This window comes from Sus scrofa, chromosome 4 (genome assembly GCF_054392235.1).
Source record: "Sus scrofa isolate SSC_HxYL_T2T_F1_AM1 chromosome 4, Sscrofa_HxYL_maternal_Yorkshire_Landrace_v2.0, whole genome shotgun sequence".
Lineage (NCBI taxonomy): Eukaryota > Metazoa > Chordata > Mammalia > Artiodactyla > Suidae > Sus > Sus scrofa.
In genome coordinates, this window is record NC_139386.1 from 124,247,353 (window position 1) to 124,266,181 (window position 18,829).

The following is an 18,829-nucleotide window of genomic DNA, read 5'->3' on the forward strand; positions in this document are numbered from 1 at the left end:
TGTGTGTGTGTGTGTGTATACACACACAGATAAGTATTAGGTTTACTGTCATATGATAATTTACCTATGTGAATATGGTGCAAAATGATCTGTAGGATAATTGGTGGTATTTTTTCAGAGAAACAATATTAGGTTCCTTCAATATTGTCAAAGTGTTTTAGGTTCCCTTCCTGTTGTCCTGCTTCTCTTTCTTTTTCTCTCTGAGCAGATAACAAATAGGAAATTAAAAAATGAAGAGGAAAAGGAAAGGGACATTTTTTCCCCCACTGGATGAACGTGTAAATTGCAATAATGAATGCTTAGAAGATTTATCTATTAGGTTTAGATATTCGTATTGTCTTTGATTTTAGGAGAAATGATTTCATATTTTACAAAAAATGGAAAGTTCCTAATGCACATCATAGAATTCCACAAACAAACCAAAAAACTTCTTGATAACTTCAAAGTAACTTTATCACAGGTACTGTGAGAGTTGACTTGAAATCCACCTCCAGCATACTGGTTGGAGAAGTGTTAGACCTTACACCTGAAAATATTTTGTTTTGTTTTTTCAGTTATAATTCACTAAATATGTGAAACCCCAAATCCACCTTTATATTTGTGTTCTCTCTCCTCTATTTGACAAGGTGTAAGAGAAAAAAAATTAACTAGTTTTTCTTGGACCCTTTTGCTTTCTGCAGATGTTGGGGTTTCAAGCACATGTTTTCCAGGGGAGTAAAAGCTCAGGGATTTTTCAAGGATTTTTTTTTTTTCTTTAAAGGAAAAAGCCTGTCACTTTCAGGGCACTGGTTCGGGAACAACCATAGTCAAAAATGTCTATTCACTTGTCCCTTGCTCATTACCATTCTGTGTCTTATTTAAATGAGATAGCATTTTTCAGATCCTAAACATCCATCCATGGTGGCAGGTGCCAGTTGGAGACATTAAGGTTCTGGTCCAAAGAAATTGATTGTCCTCCACCCTGGGGAAAGTGAGGAGGGGAAGGGCAGTTAATGAGACAATATTAACTAAGTGCCTCCTCTGTGCTGGGCACTGAAAAGTCATGCTGCCTTTACTCAGAGCAGCACCTCTGGGATATTCTCTCTGGTTAACCCTGGAGGAGCCTGAGGATCTGAGGATAAACTAGAAATACCTAAAAACAAAGATGGTGGGTGTGGTGTTTGCCCATGAGACTGATGCCAAATGCCATACTGCTTCTCTTACTTCCAAAGAACATGTTTCCTGAGAGAAGATGAGAACCAGCTGCCGGGGTGAGGATCCAGCATCTGCTTGAGAGATTTTTAAAGGGAGGACCCAACTTGATTGCTCTGTTTTGATTTTCAGTTCTTTAGTTACAAAAGAAAGGACTTGAGAGTCAGTGTCAAGAGAGAAGGAAGTGATGGGTTTTAGAGGCTAACTGCGGCTGGCCTTTGCTTCGCCTTCTGCTCTCCCACATGGTACCCTCACTCAGTGTGAAGAGCTGGGGAGAGTGATGGCAGCCCTGCCTTTCCGTTCCTCGCAAGGACACTGGCTTAGCACTGTCACCTTGCATGAAAATGCTATTATCAACCATAATATTAGTAATAACATTAGTAGTGCCCATCATTTGTTGGCACATATATCTAGATCTCTGAAGGCAATTGTTACTATTATCACATAACCCTTGGGAAAACTGAGGCTTAAAGAGATTTAGCAACCTGCTCAAGGACCAAGGCTAACAACTTCACACCTAGGATTTTAACCCTGCTGTGTCAAGCTCCCAAGCCTGTATCTTTTCTATTACAAGATGCAAAATCAGTTGACCTATAAATCCCTCTTCCATGTGCATACCTCACACGGTCTCTTTCCCATCTTTTACATTTCTTGGATTATAGTAATAAAGATTCTTCATAATACTTTTTTTTTTTTTAACCTCCAAAACTCCTTTCTCATCTTTAAAACTAATTTTGAAAAGGAGCTCTCCCCACTACCGTAATCTCTGCTTTGGTGTCAGATGTGCCAAATTTATCTAAAGGTCAAAAGCAATGTACCTTTTACGTTTCCTCACTTTTATGTAGTGTCGACTTGGGGCACGTGTTTAGAGCCTGACAAGTTTGGATTTGAATTCAGAGTGCATCCTGCCCTGAAGTTGAACAACTTATTTAAAGCTCCTTAAGCCTTCACTTTCTAAGTCACAGGATTTTGAATATCAAAGGAGATAGCATCGGTAAATGTCATCCTTGGCCTATGGTTAATACTCCGTAAGAGGTCACTATATCATTACCATTATTAATAACAATAGTAATTCAGGAAATAGTTATTGAATTCCTGTGTTGCAAGCACCGTTACCAGCCTGGGTAGTGGTTATAAAGGCAATTTCAGAGATAAACCACGATCACTGATCTTCAAGAGTTTACAGCCTCATTTGGGAAATTAAGTAATCATGCCGAAAGTCATAATATAAATTACCATAATAAAAGTGTTATGTGTACAGATTATACATGTATGTATATACACATACACGGGTATATGCATCTAGATGTATATATATCGCAAAGACCTCTGGTGGTTCAAAGAGGATGAGATCATTTTTATTTGGAGAGGAGAGGACAGGCTTCATGAAGAAAATGGTGGCATTTGCGATGTGACTTGAAGGAGAGACTAAAATGGAGCTTGTGTCAGGACATCACAGAAGCAGCCGCGTGAACAGGAACGAAGGCTTGATAGCAGGAAGTGCAGTCTATACCCTTGAAAAAGCGATGGGTCTGTCTTGGTTCCAGAGTCGTGGAGCTTCTGTTATGGCTCAGCAGTAACGAGCCCAAACAAGGAACCATGAGGATGCAGGTTCGATCCCTGGCCTTGCTCACTGGGTTAAGGATCTGGTATTACTGTGTGCTGTGGTGTGGGTTGCAGACGCGGCTTGGATCCCGAGTGGCTGTGGCTGTGGTGTAGGGCGGCAGCTGCAGCTCCATTGTGACCTCTACATGCCAAGGATGTGGCCCTAAAGAGCAAAAGAAAAAAAAGAAAAGAGTGGTTTGTGGGGAACAGAACCCAGAGGTACGTGGCTGACAAGGAAGACGAGGGTCTCGGCCTGGCATGTCAGGATGCGTTTTTCTCTATATGTTGGAAAATTTGGGGGACAGTAATACAGGGCTTTTCTATTATTAAAATACTTATAAAATTTTAAACTCTTTATCCCTTAGCCTATTTTGTATTGTGAAATACTATTTTAATTGTGTTTTCAGAAAACATCTGTCATTTGGGCTCATTTACACGTTTGACGTGGCTTATGAAACTCTTTGAAAACAGGTACTGTTCGGTTTGATAGCGTTTACCAAAGCACCACCTACAGAATTTACAGATATACATTTAATTCACGAGCTTCCACTTGCATTGATTAAAAGACCAGGGAATGACAGATTGGGGTATAGCGGCCACCAGGCACTGCTGTTCCTCAGATCCCTGAGCAACACGGCTACTTCGCAGGAGACAAAGGTAGACCATCCGTCTTCACAGAGCCAGAGCCAAGACGGAGAAAACCAGCCTCTCCCGGGGCAGGCTGGAAGGTTAAGAAACATCTCTGTTTCTTTATGCCTGTATCCCCAGGAAGCTCCCTCTGGACTCTGACTCTGAGGCATGGAGCTAGCGCTGCCATCCCAAGGTCTGAGTGCCCTCAGCGCGCCCGCAGACCTGCGCTTCCTGGAACCTTGCCTTGGGTGTCCACTCCCACCTCCACCATCTCCCCTCCTGGAACACACCCCTGTGATGCCCCCCCCCCCGCCCCCCGAAAAGCACAGATGTGGCAGTCAGGCCAGTTTGGCTTCTTATCCTGCTTTTTTCTCACTATCTGTGTGAGTTTGGGAAATCTTTCTTATTCATCAACTGCAGATTAAAAAATATCTCCCTCCTGGAGTTCCCGTCGTGGCGCAGTGGTTAACGAATCCGACTAGGAACCATGAGGTTGCGGGTTTGGTCCCTGCCCTTGCTCAGTGGGTTAAGGATCCGGCGTTGTCATGAGCTGTGGTGTAGGTTGCAGACGCGGCTCGGATCCCGCGTTGCTGTGGCTCTGGCGTAGGCTGGTGGCTACAGCTCCGATTGGACCCCTAGCCTGGGAACCTCCATATGCCGCGGGAGCGGCCCAAGAAATAGCAAAAAAAAAAAAAAAAAATCTCCCTCCTGAGAGGCAATGCCTATAGAGGTTCGGATCCCAATTCTGGAGTCAGATGGGGTTTGAAGCCCTGATGTGCCACTTGCCAGCCCTGGGAACTTGAGCCAGTCTCACTGTGCCTTGGTGGAGACCCTGTGAGTCCTGGCCTCATGGGATCAGTGTGTGTAATGAATAGGAAATGGGTTCACCTATGTCAGTATCAGGGTAGTGACCAGCTCTGTGTCTGTCAACTGTCATTAATTCTCTCAAGGTTGGGGTGATTAATCAAGACAACCTATTCAAGGCACTTAGCAAAATACCTTTGTTGGTGGGTTCCAGGGCTGATAAAATATTAGAGGTGGACAGAAGCCACCTAGTTCACTCCATCGCCCACAAAACCTGGGGAGTTTCAATAGCGAGAAGGGGAAGACTCTGTTAGAATCCTGTTCTTCCCATAAAGTCAGTGATTTCTACCTGTGATGACGTCTTCACTAGCTACTATTTCCTATGCATCAGACACCTGTGTAAGGCACTTGTATGCGGTACTTCATTTAATGCTCGTCATGGTTGTACTTTCTTTAAACATAGGGGCGGTCATTAAGCCCATTTTATAAATGAGAAATAGGATATTTAGTGAGATTTGATATTAGACTTGTATGAAATGTTTTCAATCCATTCATAGAATTAATCTCCACAATAAACTGATGAGGTTTATTGGATGTAAAAGACTTGGATAGAAAAAGGTGAGCTGACCAGTCCAGAGTCTCACAAGGACCTTGCTAGAATCTTCAAAGCCTGTGCATTTAGTTCTTTTGTTATATACTTTTATCCTTACACATTAAACACATCTTTAAAGATATTAGTCAAAGGGATTCAATCCTAGAAGGGCCAATTTTTTTTTTATCAAACCTTTATCTACAATTTCATTTTTTTTTTTTTCTGGTTTGCCCGGAAACTTTGTGTTCCAGGGTAGATAATGGTTTCCATGTGTAGAGTAGGAAATTGTTTTGTTTCCTGTTAAGCTGGAAACGTTCTGGAGAGGTGGGTGGCAGCAGGAGGGATTCGCAGACATTCCCGTTGTTCTGATCTGAAGCCACATTTCTTATCACTGGGACACACACGGAGGTGGTGCTGTGGGCACCTGCAGGGGTGTGGAAGCACCCTCTGGCTCTAGAGCTTCATACTGTGCTGCATGGGGGTGGGAGGGGGCACTGAGGAGGCCTCTGTTTTAAAGATGTGTTTCTTAAAATGGCACCTAGCCATTTAGGGGCACTGAGGCACACTGAGTTGTGTATAAACTGTGTGTGTGTCTGTAGATATGCTCGTATGCATTTTTCTAGTTACAGCCTCCGTGGTTTTATCAGCTTATCAGAAATGCTCAAGATTCGTAAAAGTTAGAACTACCCTTGGAGGGTTTATGGATCTGTTGAAACTCCTCCTGCAGTCTCTTAGGTCCTTGCTTTACTTAGATATTCTCATTCACCCTCCTTCTTTCTTAGTCACCCTCCTCTTTTCCGGCTCTTTTTTCATTGGAAACCCCCCCCCCCCCCCCCCCCCCCCCCCCGCCTTTGCATTCTAATGAGGAGGTCTTGATGGGGTGTTGGGGGTGGGGGAGGAAGGCCCAGGAATCTCTCCTTTCCCTCCCCTTCTCCCTTTCTCCCCCTACAGGGGCTCCTGCTCCTCCCCCCTCCCCGACTTTCTTTAGCTTCCTCGCCCAGTCTCCCCCCCAACCCCAATCCCCTGCCACCCATTATCCCTGTGGCTTCTTTGAGCCAGTTGCCTTATGTGAAAAATGTTGACTTATTCCTGCCTACCTTTCCGAGCTATTTTGAAAATCAAATGGGTGTAAATGCACGTTGGAGACACAATAAATCACTTCTTGCATGTGGGGAAAACATAATGTGAGCAGATTACATGGATTATGCAGCTACTTGGTCGCTGGAGATGGTTCCGTTGCTTATAGCATGGCTTTGCCAGCTGGGCACCTTTACTGCGCTGTGGAGAAAAATGGGTACGGTGTTTATACTTTTCTTATGTTCTTGTAGAAAGAATAGCAAAAATAAAATAAAAAGGCAACAGTATGAAATGTCTTAACGAATTATTACAGACTATTACACTAAGACCCAAGGCTGTTTTTCAGAAGATTTCAATAAACTCTGAGTATTGTCAAGATTATTATAAAGAATCATCCCATTCATTTGTGCAATTTGAAAGAAATAATGTTTCCAGGGAGCTATGTTGACACCATCTGCTAAGTATGCATTGTTGTATTAATTTTTAAATGTGTATCGTGCCAAAGAGTCATTATTTGTGAAAGTTTGAAAGGGTGATCATGCCTCTGTTGTGTGCTGGGCACAGTGCTGTTTCTTGGCTTGTAGAATGAGGGGGACAGTGACTGTCCCTTAGGAGTTCAAGCCCCATGCATGAAATTACGTCTCCAGACCTCAGCTTTCTCATCTGTAAGATTGAGATGATGGTACTGAACCGACCTTTGAAGAATTACATATAAACCTGTGTTAAGTACTCAGTAAGTGATAGCTGCTCTTTACACATCAGTGTCAATAGCATTTATTGATAGTGCCAGCCAAAGGACCATCAGGTGTCTTTGATCCCTTCTGTTGAATGGATGCGGTAAACCATTTACGCTTCCTGTGAACGCTTTCAGGTCGTATGTGAGCTTGAGCAATTTGCTCCACTCGGTAAGTGTCACATCTAGGATCTGAATCTGTTTGCAAGTCCAAGTCCGGTGCTCTGTTGGCTACCTGCCATTGCCCACTAATTTGATTCACAGCGTCAATGGTGGCATTCCTCGAAGATAGGGGAGAGGGAAAGCCTATCGATTATAGATCATTGTGCTCCTGCAGTGTCCATAAGCTCCTAGACATGTAGGCTCAGTTGCAGCCAGATATGAAAAGGGGAGTTTATAATCTGCATTCAAAGACAGAACTTCATTGGTTCCTAAGGATCGTGGGATAGCCCATAGAACTTGATTTTCCAGGTCATACAGGTCCCAGAGGCACGTTCTGAGAGATCTTTACCTATAGTTAGGAAGACCTTTGGAACAGACTTTGGAAAATCATAGGGATATCATTTTGATGGGAGATACTTTAAAGATATGGGAAATGGAGTTCTATATTCAGTGCTATTTGAACTATTTCTGAGAATGCCAGTTTTCACTCAGCAGGCTGGTTACTTTTTTAGTCTTATTATGACAGATGTAGTTTGAGGATCACTGTCAGTAAAATCACCATTTTTTTTTTTTTTTTTTTTGGTAAAAACAGAATCCTAGAGATTTTTTTTTCCCAGATCAGGTGCATTTAACACTCTAAAGACACTCTTTTGGTGGACATTTCTGACTGAGAGAACGTGTGTAAGTGGAAGCCTCGTATGTGTGTGTGTTTGGTATTAATACATTTGCAATTTCTCATGTGAGTTCATTTTTATCTCCCTTGATTTTAACCTTTATAGGGCTCCTCCACCCCTCCTCTCAGGGAAAAAAACCACCACCACCAACAACAACAAAACACCCTTTCTGGAACATTCTGCTGTATCCTCTCAGACCTAGCACCAACTCCTCTGAGCAGATCTTTGCTCCCAGATGAGATGGCTGCATTCCTCTCTCTGGTCCCTCACCTCTGTAGTAGTACGTTACAGCATTAAAATAATCTTATATTGTGCTTTATGTTGTGCTTACTTTATTCATGTTTCCGTCACTCGAAATGAGCATCTCAAAATCAGGTTTTGTAGTCTGACTCATCATACCCAACTCTTCAGTAATTTGTGGTAGACACATCATCCAGGGACTAGCTGAAGTTTGTGATGATGAGGTTGTAATGACCAGATTCCGCTGAGCACATAGTTCCTTAATAACCATTCATTCAAATCGGCAAAATAGTCCACATACCCTGTTCTGTGAGTTTAATGAAGTGACAGTTCTCTGTCCCTTCAGGTGTTTTAAGTGTATGAACCCTGTATCAAAGGCTCAGCACAGCCAAGGTGTGACTGTGTCCTGTCCTGAAATGGACAAAGCAAAAATCCTCCTAATTGTCTGGGCTCTAGATCCACTGAGAACAAGTCATTGGCGTGTAGGTTACTGGCCTCATTGGAGTCTTATCCCCCATTCATTCCAGGATACGAAGTATCTCTAGACGACTTGAGTCAATCCACAGTCGTTTGAATCTCACCAACTAAGAGTCCATTTTTAGCATTTATCATGATGACTAAAAGTCACTGCTTTCATCGATAAAAAGTCATTTTTCTATCCATAATGCGAATGTAGTTGTTAATTAACATATGATAACAGAAGGACTTAGCGCGGCCACTTCGGAGTGTGACCTTTCTGTTAAAATGCTTGTGAGCATCAGGGCTTCCTCCTTCCCTCCCTTCCTCCTTCTCTCTTTCCCTGAGCGAGTATTTGTCGGTTCCCTTCCATGTGTAGCTTACCTTGAAGATCAGGCTTACAGAGGTTACTTGACTTGCTGCAAATTCCCAAACCACGATTAGAGCTGTTGATCTCCCTCTTCTTCCCATCTTTCCACGCAGTATCAGGAAATAAAAGACTCATGAAATCAAGGGGCAGTTAAACACAAATGTAGTGCTGACATGGTTACACACTACGGAACTAGCTTACAGAATTTCCTCTCCAAGGATTTTATGTTGATATAACCAGAACCTCTGGGCTGAGGAATCTGGGTCCTGGGTTTCTGGCGTAACGATCCCCAATTCCCTCTTGTGAGGGTGCTCTCAGTACCGTGCGGGCAGACACCGTACTCTTCTATTGAGATTTTTGCAAGATTTCAGATTTCGCTTTTTCTCACACTAGGGTGCACAGAAACGCCCTTGACACGGAGAAGCATCTTGTATTTTCCGAGATCTCATCAGAGCAGAATGCCAGGTTCTCCCAGACATCACATCTGAGCAGTGCTGGATAAAGGCAGTGCACCTGGCCTCCCGCATCTTGTAACTTAAACTGAGCTCCTGACATGTCCAGTTAAAAACAAAACACTATCTCTGGGTGGGTAACAATGACCTCTTCCTTCACCCGTGCCTTTCCACTGTGGGGTTGCCCAGTTACTAAAATGAATGAAGAGACTTAGTCAAAACTACGTGACAACGCCTTTTGATCTTCCACAAAGAGACCTTTGTTTCTCCTTCTCGCTGCCTCCATCACATGGTGCCTTGGGGTCCCCTCTTCCTTTTTTCCTGGGGCTCAGTCTAGAATACAGATAGAGGAATCCAGTAGACACTTCTTTATTCAAGCCACACTGTCAGGCTTTTTCTGCCACGCCACTTTTGGAAAAGATTTGTGAATCCATTGTGAGAGCAATTATGCCTCTTTATAGCTGGAACTTCTTAATCGTGAAAGAAGCCTTAGAGATCATTTCGGTTCATCTCTTAATTTCCAAATGAATGGCCAGAGAGATTAAATGACTTGCCCAAGGCCATGCAGCTAAGGAGAAATTACACCAGTAGCTCACCCATCTGGGTGCTTGCTATGTATCAGTCTTTGCTGTTAAGTCTTTGTTAATTTAATGCCCACAACATTGGTGATGGGCACTGTTGTTATCCCAGTTGACAGATGAGGACACTGAGGCACAGAAAGATTAAGCAACTAGCCCATGACCCCACAGGAAGGAAGGACATAGCTGGACAGAATGGCTCCATATGTACCTGTAACACAGAGATGGTTCTCCTCCCCAGGACCACATTTTTCATCATCTCTTGGAGGGATGAAGACAACCTGCACCGAGTCCTTCTGCGTAGCAGTGTTAGCTGGGCAATAACAAGTCTGTGATTATCATGATAACTTTTTTCCTCTGGCCTTTATAGTATTGACTGAAAATACTTTCCCGAATATTGTATTAACAATGAACGCTTTAATCTGTGATAGTGAAGTGACAGTGGCAGAGAAGGAAAAAGAGCATTTCATTCCCAAGTCATTTGGGTCTCTGATGTCTTCCTTTAGGTGGCTGACATCAAACTTTTCAGACAAAAAGCAAAACTACATTTGAAATTGGCTACAAGGGGATATAACGAAAAACTACCCATATTTGTTTTTGGCTTTTTTTTTTTGGCCAGGGCATACAGCAGCTTGATGTGGGATCTCAGTTTCCAGACCAGGCATTGAACCCAGGCCGCTGTGGTTTAAGTGCGAAGTCTTACCCACTAGAGTATCAGGGAAACCTACCCATTTTTGATACACAGATTTTAAATTCTTATAATGTGATTTTAACAGAACACATTGTAATTATGAAACTATGTGTGATTAATATATAGCAGATCTGCTCCATTCAAGGCATAGTTATAACATTTGGCATACTAGGTTGATGTAAATTTGGCAGCTAATTAGCGATGTGGAAGAACTATTTGATGATATGAATGTATTTCGGGGAAAATATAGACACTGTGTATTTTGTATATTTTGAAGTCTTTTTTTTTTTTTTTTTTAATTTGGAGTGACTTAGAGATATTCCCCAAACTTGTTCCAATCCTGTGATGCCATTTCTTGTGACACAGCAGTGACCTGAGAAAGTGCAGTTCTCTGCTCTGCTCAATTTATGTAAATCTCCAGCTCTGTCTGTTTAAATAATCTCTATTCTTTAATTTAGGCAAATCCAACCCACCTCTTCCATAATTCTTTCCTTGATGTGTTTAGTCAATAGCAATCTATCTTTCCTATAAATTCCTTTTTAAATAACAATAGTAATCTATCTTCCTATAAACTCCTATTTATTTATTTATTTATTTATGTATTTATGTATTTATTTATTGTTTTTTAGGGCTGCACCTATGACACATGGATGCTCCCAGGCTAGGGGTCGAATTGGAGCTGCAGTTGCCGGCCTACACCACAGCCACAGCAACACAGGAGCCGAGCCATGTCTGTGACCTACACCAAAATTCATGGCAAAGCTGGATCCTTAACCCACTGAGTGAGGCCAAGGATTGAACCCCTATCCTCATGGGTCCTAGTCGGATTTATTTCCACTGAGCCACAATGAGAAGTCCCTAGACTCCTTTTTAAATAAGTCTTTCTCCTTATATACTTTCTGTAAAACAGGAGTAGTCGCAGATGTGAGATGGGGAGCTGGAGAGAAAGTAAGACGAGACAAGGAACAGTAGCCATGACGTACTGTTTTGGGGAAATAGTGAATGCAAAGAATTGGTTGTAAATTTGGTATATGCAGGCTTCATGAGGATCCATTAAAATAAATTACTAAAAGGAGTAGTGACTCACTGGGCTGACAGGCAAGTGACCTGAGCCATCCTCCTGGCCCTGCTGCTTGTTGCCTTTGAGACCTCGCAAAAGCAAATAGTTTTCTGGCCCCTGTATCCTTAGATACCTGGTATGAAAGGGTTTGAACTTGGCCCTGGGCAGGAAACTGACTCATGGCTCCTGGAGCAGCCCTTTCTGTGCATGACACAGGTCTGTCTATGATCTTGTAACGGAAGCTGTCTCCGTCTTCTGCTCCCTGGTCTCGCTCATCATTTGAAGCCATGTGGAGCAACCTAGATGGCCCCCCAACGTGTAAAGTTGTCTTTCAGCTCTCTGCTCTTCCCTTCTTTTTTTTTTTTTTTTTTTTTTTGTCTTTTTGCCACTTCTTGGGCCGCACCCGCAGCATATGGAGGTTCCCAGGCTAGGGGTCGAATCGGAGCTGTAGCTGCCAGCCTACACCAGAGCCACAGCAACGCAGGATCCGAGCCTTGTCTGCAACCTACACCACAGCTCACGGCAACACCAGATCCTTAACCCACTGAGCAAGGGCAGGGATCGAACCTGCAACCTCATGGTTCCTAGTCGGATTCGTTAACCACTGCGCCACGACGGGAACTCCATGCTCTTCCCTTCTTGAGGCTTACAGTCTTCATCTTGACATGGCCTGGCTTTGAGTCCATTTTCCCATGTTGGCTGCTCACATCTGACTTCATTTCAGATGTCTTAGTCTTTAAGGCATGGCACCAGCACTGAGTGTGTATTTCAGGTATAATTTCACCCCTGGCAAATAGAGCGGGCATTTTGCATACTATTTTTTCCTTAATGCATTAGCCTTGAGGTCAGTGTAAAGTTATTTTGTGGTCATTTATCTCATATGTAAAGGGAACAGGTTAAACTTTTTGTCAAGTAGGCAAAAACACTGCCTGACAATGTATGCTGTTCTCCCGTGACCACAGCAGACATTGCTCAGAGGTTGTGGCATTTTTCTCTCCAACTGAGACTGATCAGGGCTTTCAATCCTGAAGACAGAACTCCAGGAACGACTTCTAATTGGACTTGCTCTCTTGAAATCAAATGACTATTAAAATACTCCCAATATTAGGTAGTGTATACATTGTAGTATGCTGCATGGTTATGCATTATAGTTAATTGCATACCAATATCATGGCCATCAAAAGATAATAAATTCCTATAGAACAGCAAATGTGTCTTGTATATTTTTGCCTTTTGCTCACCATGTAATGCCTGATCGAATGCATTTCAAATAATAGATATAGGAGTTCCCGTCGTGGCTCAGCAGAAATGATGATTCTGACTAGCATCCACGAGGATGCAGGTTCGATCCCTGACTTCGCTCAGTGGGTTAAGGATCCAGCATTTCTGTGAGCTGTGGTGTGGGTGACAGACATGGCTCGGCTCCCATGTTGCTGTGGCTGTGGTGTAGGCCAGTGGCAACAGCTCCAATTCGACCCCTAGTGTGGGAACCTCCATGTGCTGTGGGTGCAGCCCTAAAAAAAAAAAAGTAAAAAGACGAAAATAGTAAATATAAGTATTTGTGTCTTTTAAGAGACGTAGAGAAGCACAAATTAATTTGGGGTACCGATATATAGATATTTAGGTCATAAAGTCCAAATTATTTTTCCAGAAGCTAACTTTAATATCTTACTTTATTTGCCATTTACCTCTGATTTCAAATACTTTCCCCATGTACACTCATTTAATTTTTTTAATTTATTCAAAATTATGTAGAAGTAGATCAAAATAAATCTTATTTACTTCCTATGGAGAATATTTCAAACCCCTGTCATTTTGTTTTAAAAATCATTAATATCATCATGTTTTGTCTCTGTAACCACTGTTTCATTCCCTCAGGTCTTTCATTGTCCATTGCATGTACTTTTGTTACTTTAAATTGTCACTACCTAAGCACTTACGTGGCGGGCATGCACTTTCTTTATCAAATATGACATTTTCTCTATTCCCATGCTTTCCTCCTTCTTTTTCCCTAAGTAAATTGATTTAAAGAGCATATCCTCTTCCACTCTATTTTGTATATTAAACCTCCAGTGCATTTTACATGTGACATTTACATGGTAAATTAGGAAACTTTTTTGGTTTTCTGATAGAGGATTCATATAACTGGCAGGGCTTCTAAATGAGATGAGTCATGATTTTATGGTCACTCAGGGTCTTGAATCATACTCTGTACATTTGCATTAGTAATTGCAGATTGACAGTTGAAACATTTGACTCAATCCATGGAAGTATTTTTGAGAAGAGTTTCTTTCCTCGGAGAGTGATAAAAATTAGTGGTGCTTTAGAGAATGACGTTAATGAGTAAAGAAAGATTCAGTGCTGCTGGGGCAGGCACATCACTTAGCACTTCAATTAACTTCCAGAGGAATCAGGAACATGAAATTAGGCTCTTATTGTTTATGGATACTTTTCATTGAAATTCAAAGTTTCCCAATTAGAGTGAAATATCAACCAAGGGCAAATTAGCGCCTCTCCTTATCAAACGGGTGCGAATGAAATAGCCTACTAGCTGTCCCGTTACAGCCCAATGATCTAATATTCAGTCATTCATTCCTTCATTTCTTCCTTAGAAAACATTTACCGGTCTTCCCTGGACAAGGTTTTGTGTGTGTACTGGGCTCTGCTTCTTCAAAGATGGGAGAAAGCATCCCTGCCCTCCAGGAACTCAATGTCCCCTGTGGGTGAAGAGTTAAAATTTAGGAATCCCGAGAACTGACAGTAGGCTGGGATGGAGCTGGGAGAAGAAGGAATGGAAGACGTTTCGGAGAGGAAGTGATGTTAGCTAGTCAGGGAGGCGAGGGAGGCAAGGGAGTTCCAAGCACAGCGCAAATACCGAGTCATTCAGTCTGAAGAAATGCTTATGTTTGAAGAAACTCTAAGAATGTCTGGAACAATAAGATGTACAGCATAGAAATAATTAGGTGCAGACATCAGGATTTTTTTAGGGATGTTTCGTAAATAGTACATTGCAATAATACTCAGAGGTTGAAGTCAAAATTCCCTTATCTGCTTGAAGAGGGGAACCTGTGATACACATGCAATGCTCTCAGGCTCACTTGATCTGTCTGCAAAATGGGACGTCAAAAGCTACCCGTCTTCCGCAGTAATTTATTTCGGTGACTCGTTTTACTTTAGTAAACTAAAGGAAAGACCTTCGAATACGTTTTAGAGTTTTAAGACATCTAGGGCAGTATTCATCCTATGGGTCTCTTGGCTGGCAGGTTGTGTTCCAGAGTATTTAGATTTGCCTATTTTTAAATACAAACACCGCTGTGAAGTAAACTTGTAATTAGACAGTTACTAAGAAGTTGGCCCCTCTGACACACGTATTCCATGATTTTCAATCATTATCTGCAACATGGACAGCGCTAAAAGATCCATATTTGTACAGTTACAAAAGCTTATGTTAGTATGCACAATTAAAATTTAAATTGGCAAGGATATTTTTGTTACTCTTGCTATGTTTTGCTTCTATGAATAAGTCCTCTTGACTTGCATTTTGTAAATTCCGTAACAGGTGTGCTCACCTGTGTAACGCATGTCTTCCGTCTTCTCATTTAAAATTGGCAATTAAAGGGAAAAAATATGCATCTACGTGTTGCTCTAGAAATGTGAGGCCATGATTGTGCAGTTCTTTTAGAAAGCATGGCTTGAAATTTATGTGTAATGGAACTGTACTATTCTTGGTAGGTGAAACTCAGATTTTCCAGTTTATAGTATTAAGGCTTAGACGTGCTCGGTTTTCTTGCAAGATGCTCTATCCTTCTAAATTTAGTCATCTAATTAAGATTTCCATTCATGGGAAATGACTTTAAAGAGCACATAAGACAGGCTTTTACACAAACAAGCTTTGATTGGATTAATCGGATTTGCATAAATTTTATGATGTGAGCTTGCTAGTGTCTTGGTTTCATTCGCGTGGAAGGGAGATCTTAGAGGAATTTGTGAAGCGGAAACACAGTAAAGGTTGCGAAGGAAGCATGTAAAAGCAGTCAGGCTCTTGGCCTGGCAAGAACAAAGCAGTCAAAGCTTTGGCTATGGATGAGCTAAGTTGGCCAAGTCTGGAAAAGCTGGACATAGGAAAAAAGAGACAGGCGATTCAGACAGACCACAAGATTTGGGGTTTTGGTTTGTTTTGGTTTGGTTTGGTTTTTCCCCAAAGAAAAGGGATCTAGAGCAGCTCCAACACCTGATATGGGTTTGACTACAGAGGCTGGGGAGCTGGTGGTACATTTAGGACTGAGATGGCCAAGGCAAGAAAGTCAGGCTTCTTGCAGGTCGTTCTAAGAGAGGGCTGCCTGGTCCTCAGAGACCAGTGCTGATCCAGTACTGAAAAGATGGCAGCCTGGAAGAGAGGCGACGAGAAGGAGGGCGGCACAGAGAAAGTAAAGAGGTGATGGCGTGAAGGAAGGCACACGTGAGACAAGGCGAGCTGGTCAGCAGAGGCAAGTCCAGAGGGGGGATGCTGAGATGAGGCCCTGCACGCAGGCTGGGGTACTGGGCTTGACAGCCCATATTAGGGTCACCAGCGCTGGAGACCTGGACCCCTTCCCAGCAGGCAGCATTCAGAATCCACTCAAATGGATTTTGAGCCAAGTCTAAACAACAGATGAGAGGTAATAGAATTAAGAGATCCCTAATGTTGGACCCATGCCTCAGACCTTGCAGCTGCTAGTGCGGAAGTGATCTGCGGACCGTGGGTCCTGGCATTTATGTATTATTAAATATTAACAATCTGACCTCAGCAATAGCAACATCGTGACCCCTTATATTTCTAGAAAACTCTATCCTTCACGGAATGGTTCACAATAATCATGTAGTATTGATAGTCTCATCATTCCTCGATGATAAAAACCAGCCTCAGACAAATTAGATTTTCTCACCATCGTGCAGTCAGAACAGTGGCGGAGTTTAGATGAGAACCTGTCCCTGGTGTTTTCTGTCTTTGTTTTTAACATACTTTGTAGTGACTAAAGAAAAGGGCAACTGGTTATGGAGATAAGGTCAAGGGCTCTCTTGACCTTGGAAAGTTCACAGCCTAGGCAAAGATCCGGTCTCATGCAGAAATAACTTGGACGTTTCAAAATTTCATCCTGGTGCTAGAAGAGTGTCTGGGCCTTGGGAGGCATCCAGCCACTGTTTGATGTATGAATGAATAGCGAGGGAAATGCTGGGCTAGCCCAGTGAAGAAAATAATCAGTGTGAACTCAGGCTATAAAGAAAGCTGAGAACATGGCATTTGAGCTACTCAATGACAGGATGCTTCCCCGAGGGACAGGGATGTTTGGATTTAGATGGAAGGGAAAGAGATCTAGTATTTATTGAGGCGGATTTAGAATCAGACACATCTGGGCTTGGATCCTGGATCTATCACTATGTAATATGGGGCCAGTAACCTGACCTCACTGACTCTCAGTTTCCTTATACCCCATGCTCTGTCTAAAGAGGCTAGTGCTTTGCAACATGTTAATTGGAGGGAGGGGGGTATAATTTAATTTTCACAAAGGTTCTTTCATTCTGTATTATCACCCTTTTGCAAAAGAAGAGACTGAGACCAAAAAGTGTTACGTAGGTTGGATGGACTTTAGTAATTTTAAACCAGGAAGGTCTTCCTGCCTCTAAACCCCATTCTTTTTCCATCACCTGCTGGTGACAAGCAAGGGATGTGTTGAGGGGACCCGGGGGGAGCGTTGAGAAAATGGGGCGGACCTCTTCCATTTAGTCCCTTTGATTGTATTAGGGAGTTTGGAGAAGGAGAAAGAGAGTTTGAAACAAGGGAAGAGAGCAGTCATTTATATGGAATTGAAACAAGTCCAAGGGTGACAGTGAGCCGTCACTGATGGAGAAAAGAGCTTTCGAGCATGGGTGACCATTCCACGTGGACATCAGGTGGCTGAAACACTGATGGAGAAGGAGGATGAGGTGTGGAAAGATACATCAACACGTGAATCAAGTCCACATTGAGTTGAACCAAACAACCAGAATTTATGTCTTATGGGTGTTTTGAACGAGAAGAAAGCAGCTAAACCATAAGAGCATTAAATAGGATGCAGTTGAAAAAAGAAGGATATTAGTCCCTTCTCAGGGTATTATCTGGGATCTGTTTGTATTTAACTGTCTTTCCACAGCTCCTTTTGTCAGTTCTGTTTTTCTCCAGTTATTCTCAGTGGATGTGGGATCCCAGATAGTGGATGTGATAAAAATGTAAATGTGAGGGCTTGTGGAGTCTCACAGTACCATAGAAAAGGAAGCTCTTTCACTATTGGATATGTGATATAAATAAATGGGTTTTTTTGTTTGTTTTTTGGGCTTTTTTTTTTTTTTTTTGGTCTTTTTGCCTTTCTGTGGCATATGGAGATTCCCAGGCTAGGGGTCTAATCGGAGATGTAGCCACCGGCCTACACCAGAGCCACAGCAACGTGGGATCCAAGCCGCATCTGCGACCTACACCACAGCTCACGGCAACGCCAGATCCTTAACCCTCTGAGTAAGGCCGGGGATCGAACCTGCAACCTCATGGTTCCTAGTCACATTCGTTAACCACAGCACCACGACGGGAACTCCAATAAATGTTTTGGAGTATATTAAAGTGTGGGCCAAGGCAGAAATTCTGAACCACACAGCTTGCCTGTATATGCGTGTGTGGGTGGGTGAAGACACATTGACACCAGGGCATGGCTACAGCGTCAGGTCCACAAGTGGCCCAGTCAGATCTTCCGTTGTCATGGCTAACACCCTTTGGTCAGATGGCGACTCTTCAGTTTGTGATTCGACCAAGCCAAGCCTCTCGTCCTTCTTCCTGTATCTTTCTGCCTCCCTCCAGCCCTTCCTCTTTTCCTCTGTTATTTCCTTTCTTCAGGAAAGACTCGTATTTTGCCTCCTCTGTGCCAGGAACTGGGCAAGGTTCTGGCCGTGCAGAAGCAAATGAAAGAGTCAAGGTACCTAGTGGAGACTTGACCATTGTGGACATTAGAGGAATTCAAACGCATCCCTCCGTTCCTACTTTTGCATTAGACAGACAAAAGCTTGGAAGTTGTGAAAGGTTTTACAGCTTTTGTCTGCAGTTACCATTCATGGTCTCTCGCAGAGCTGTGATATCAGAGGTAGTTGTGCGGGGGTGTTTTGAGAGTTCCGTTTTTGCTGTTCGCCATCTCTCTTCATTTGTTGTCTTTGTTACTGGTGTATTTACAGGTACCTTCCAAAAGCTCCATCTAGTGCAGTATCCGTATATACTCTGTATGATGTGACTGTCCTGTAAGAGCCTTCTCTACGTCAGAGGCCAGTTCCCAGCCAGAGAATAAGCCGTCCTGTGAGAGCAAGCATGGGCATGGCCACTTATAGGGAAAACGACCTTATTAAAAACACACCAGGAAAAAGCTATACGTAAAAAAATGCCATGATGGGGAGCTAGATAAGGGTAATAGGTGGTTCACTTAGAAGAGGTTTTTGAGCTTCCCGCATTTCAATAGATG

General features: G+C 42.8%; 2 protein-coding genes across 8 annotated transcripts in view; one reads left to right on the top strand and one right to left on the bottom strand.

Annotated features, from left to right (window-relative positions):
• PLPPR5 (phospholipid phosphatase related 5) overlaps positions 1–18,829 on the top strand; it is a 120,961-nt gene that overhangs the window by 2,129 nt on the left and 100,003 nt on the right. The window contains exon 2 of one of the 7 annotated variants that reach the window (XR_014842831.1): positions 30–3,146. The gene's annotated coding sequence lies outside the window, so the exon portion shown is untranslated. 7 annotated transcript variants of the gene reach the window in all.
• The window catches only part of SNX7 (sorting nexin 7), a 306,908-nt gene continuing 291,002 nt past the window's right edge, over positions 2,924–18,829 (bottom strand). The window contains exon 9 of the mRNA XM_085023877.1: positions 2,924–2,959. Coding sequence (XP_084880003.1) covers positions 2,939–2,959 — 21 coding nt within the window. The 3' untranslated portion in view covers positions 2,924–2,938. The remainder of the gene's footprint in view (positions 2,960–18,829) is intronic.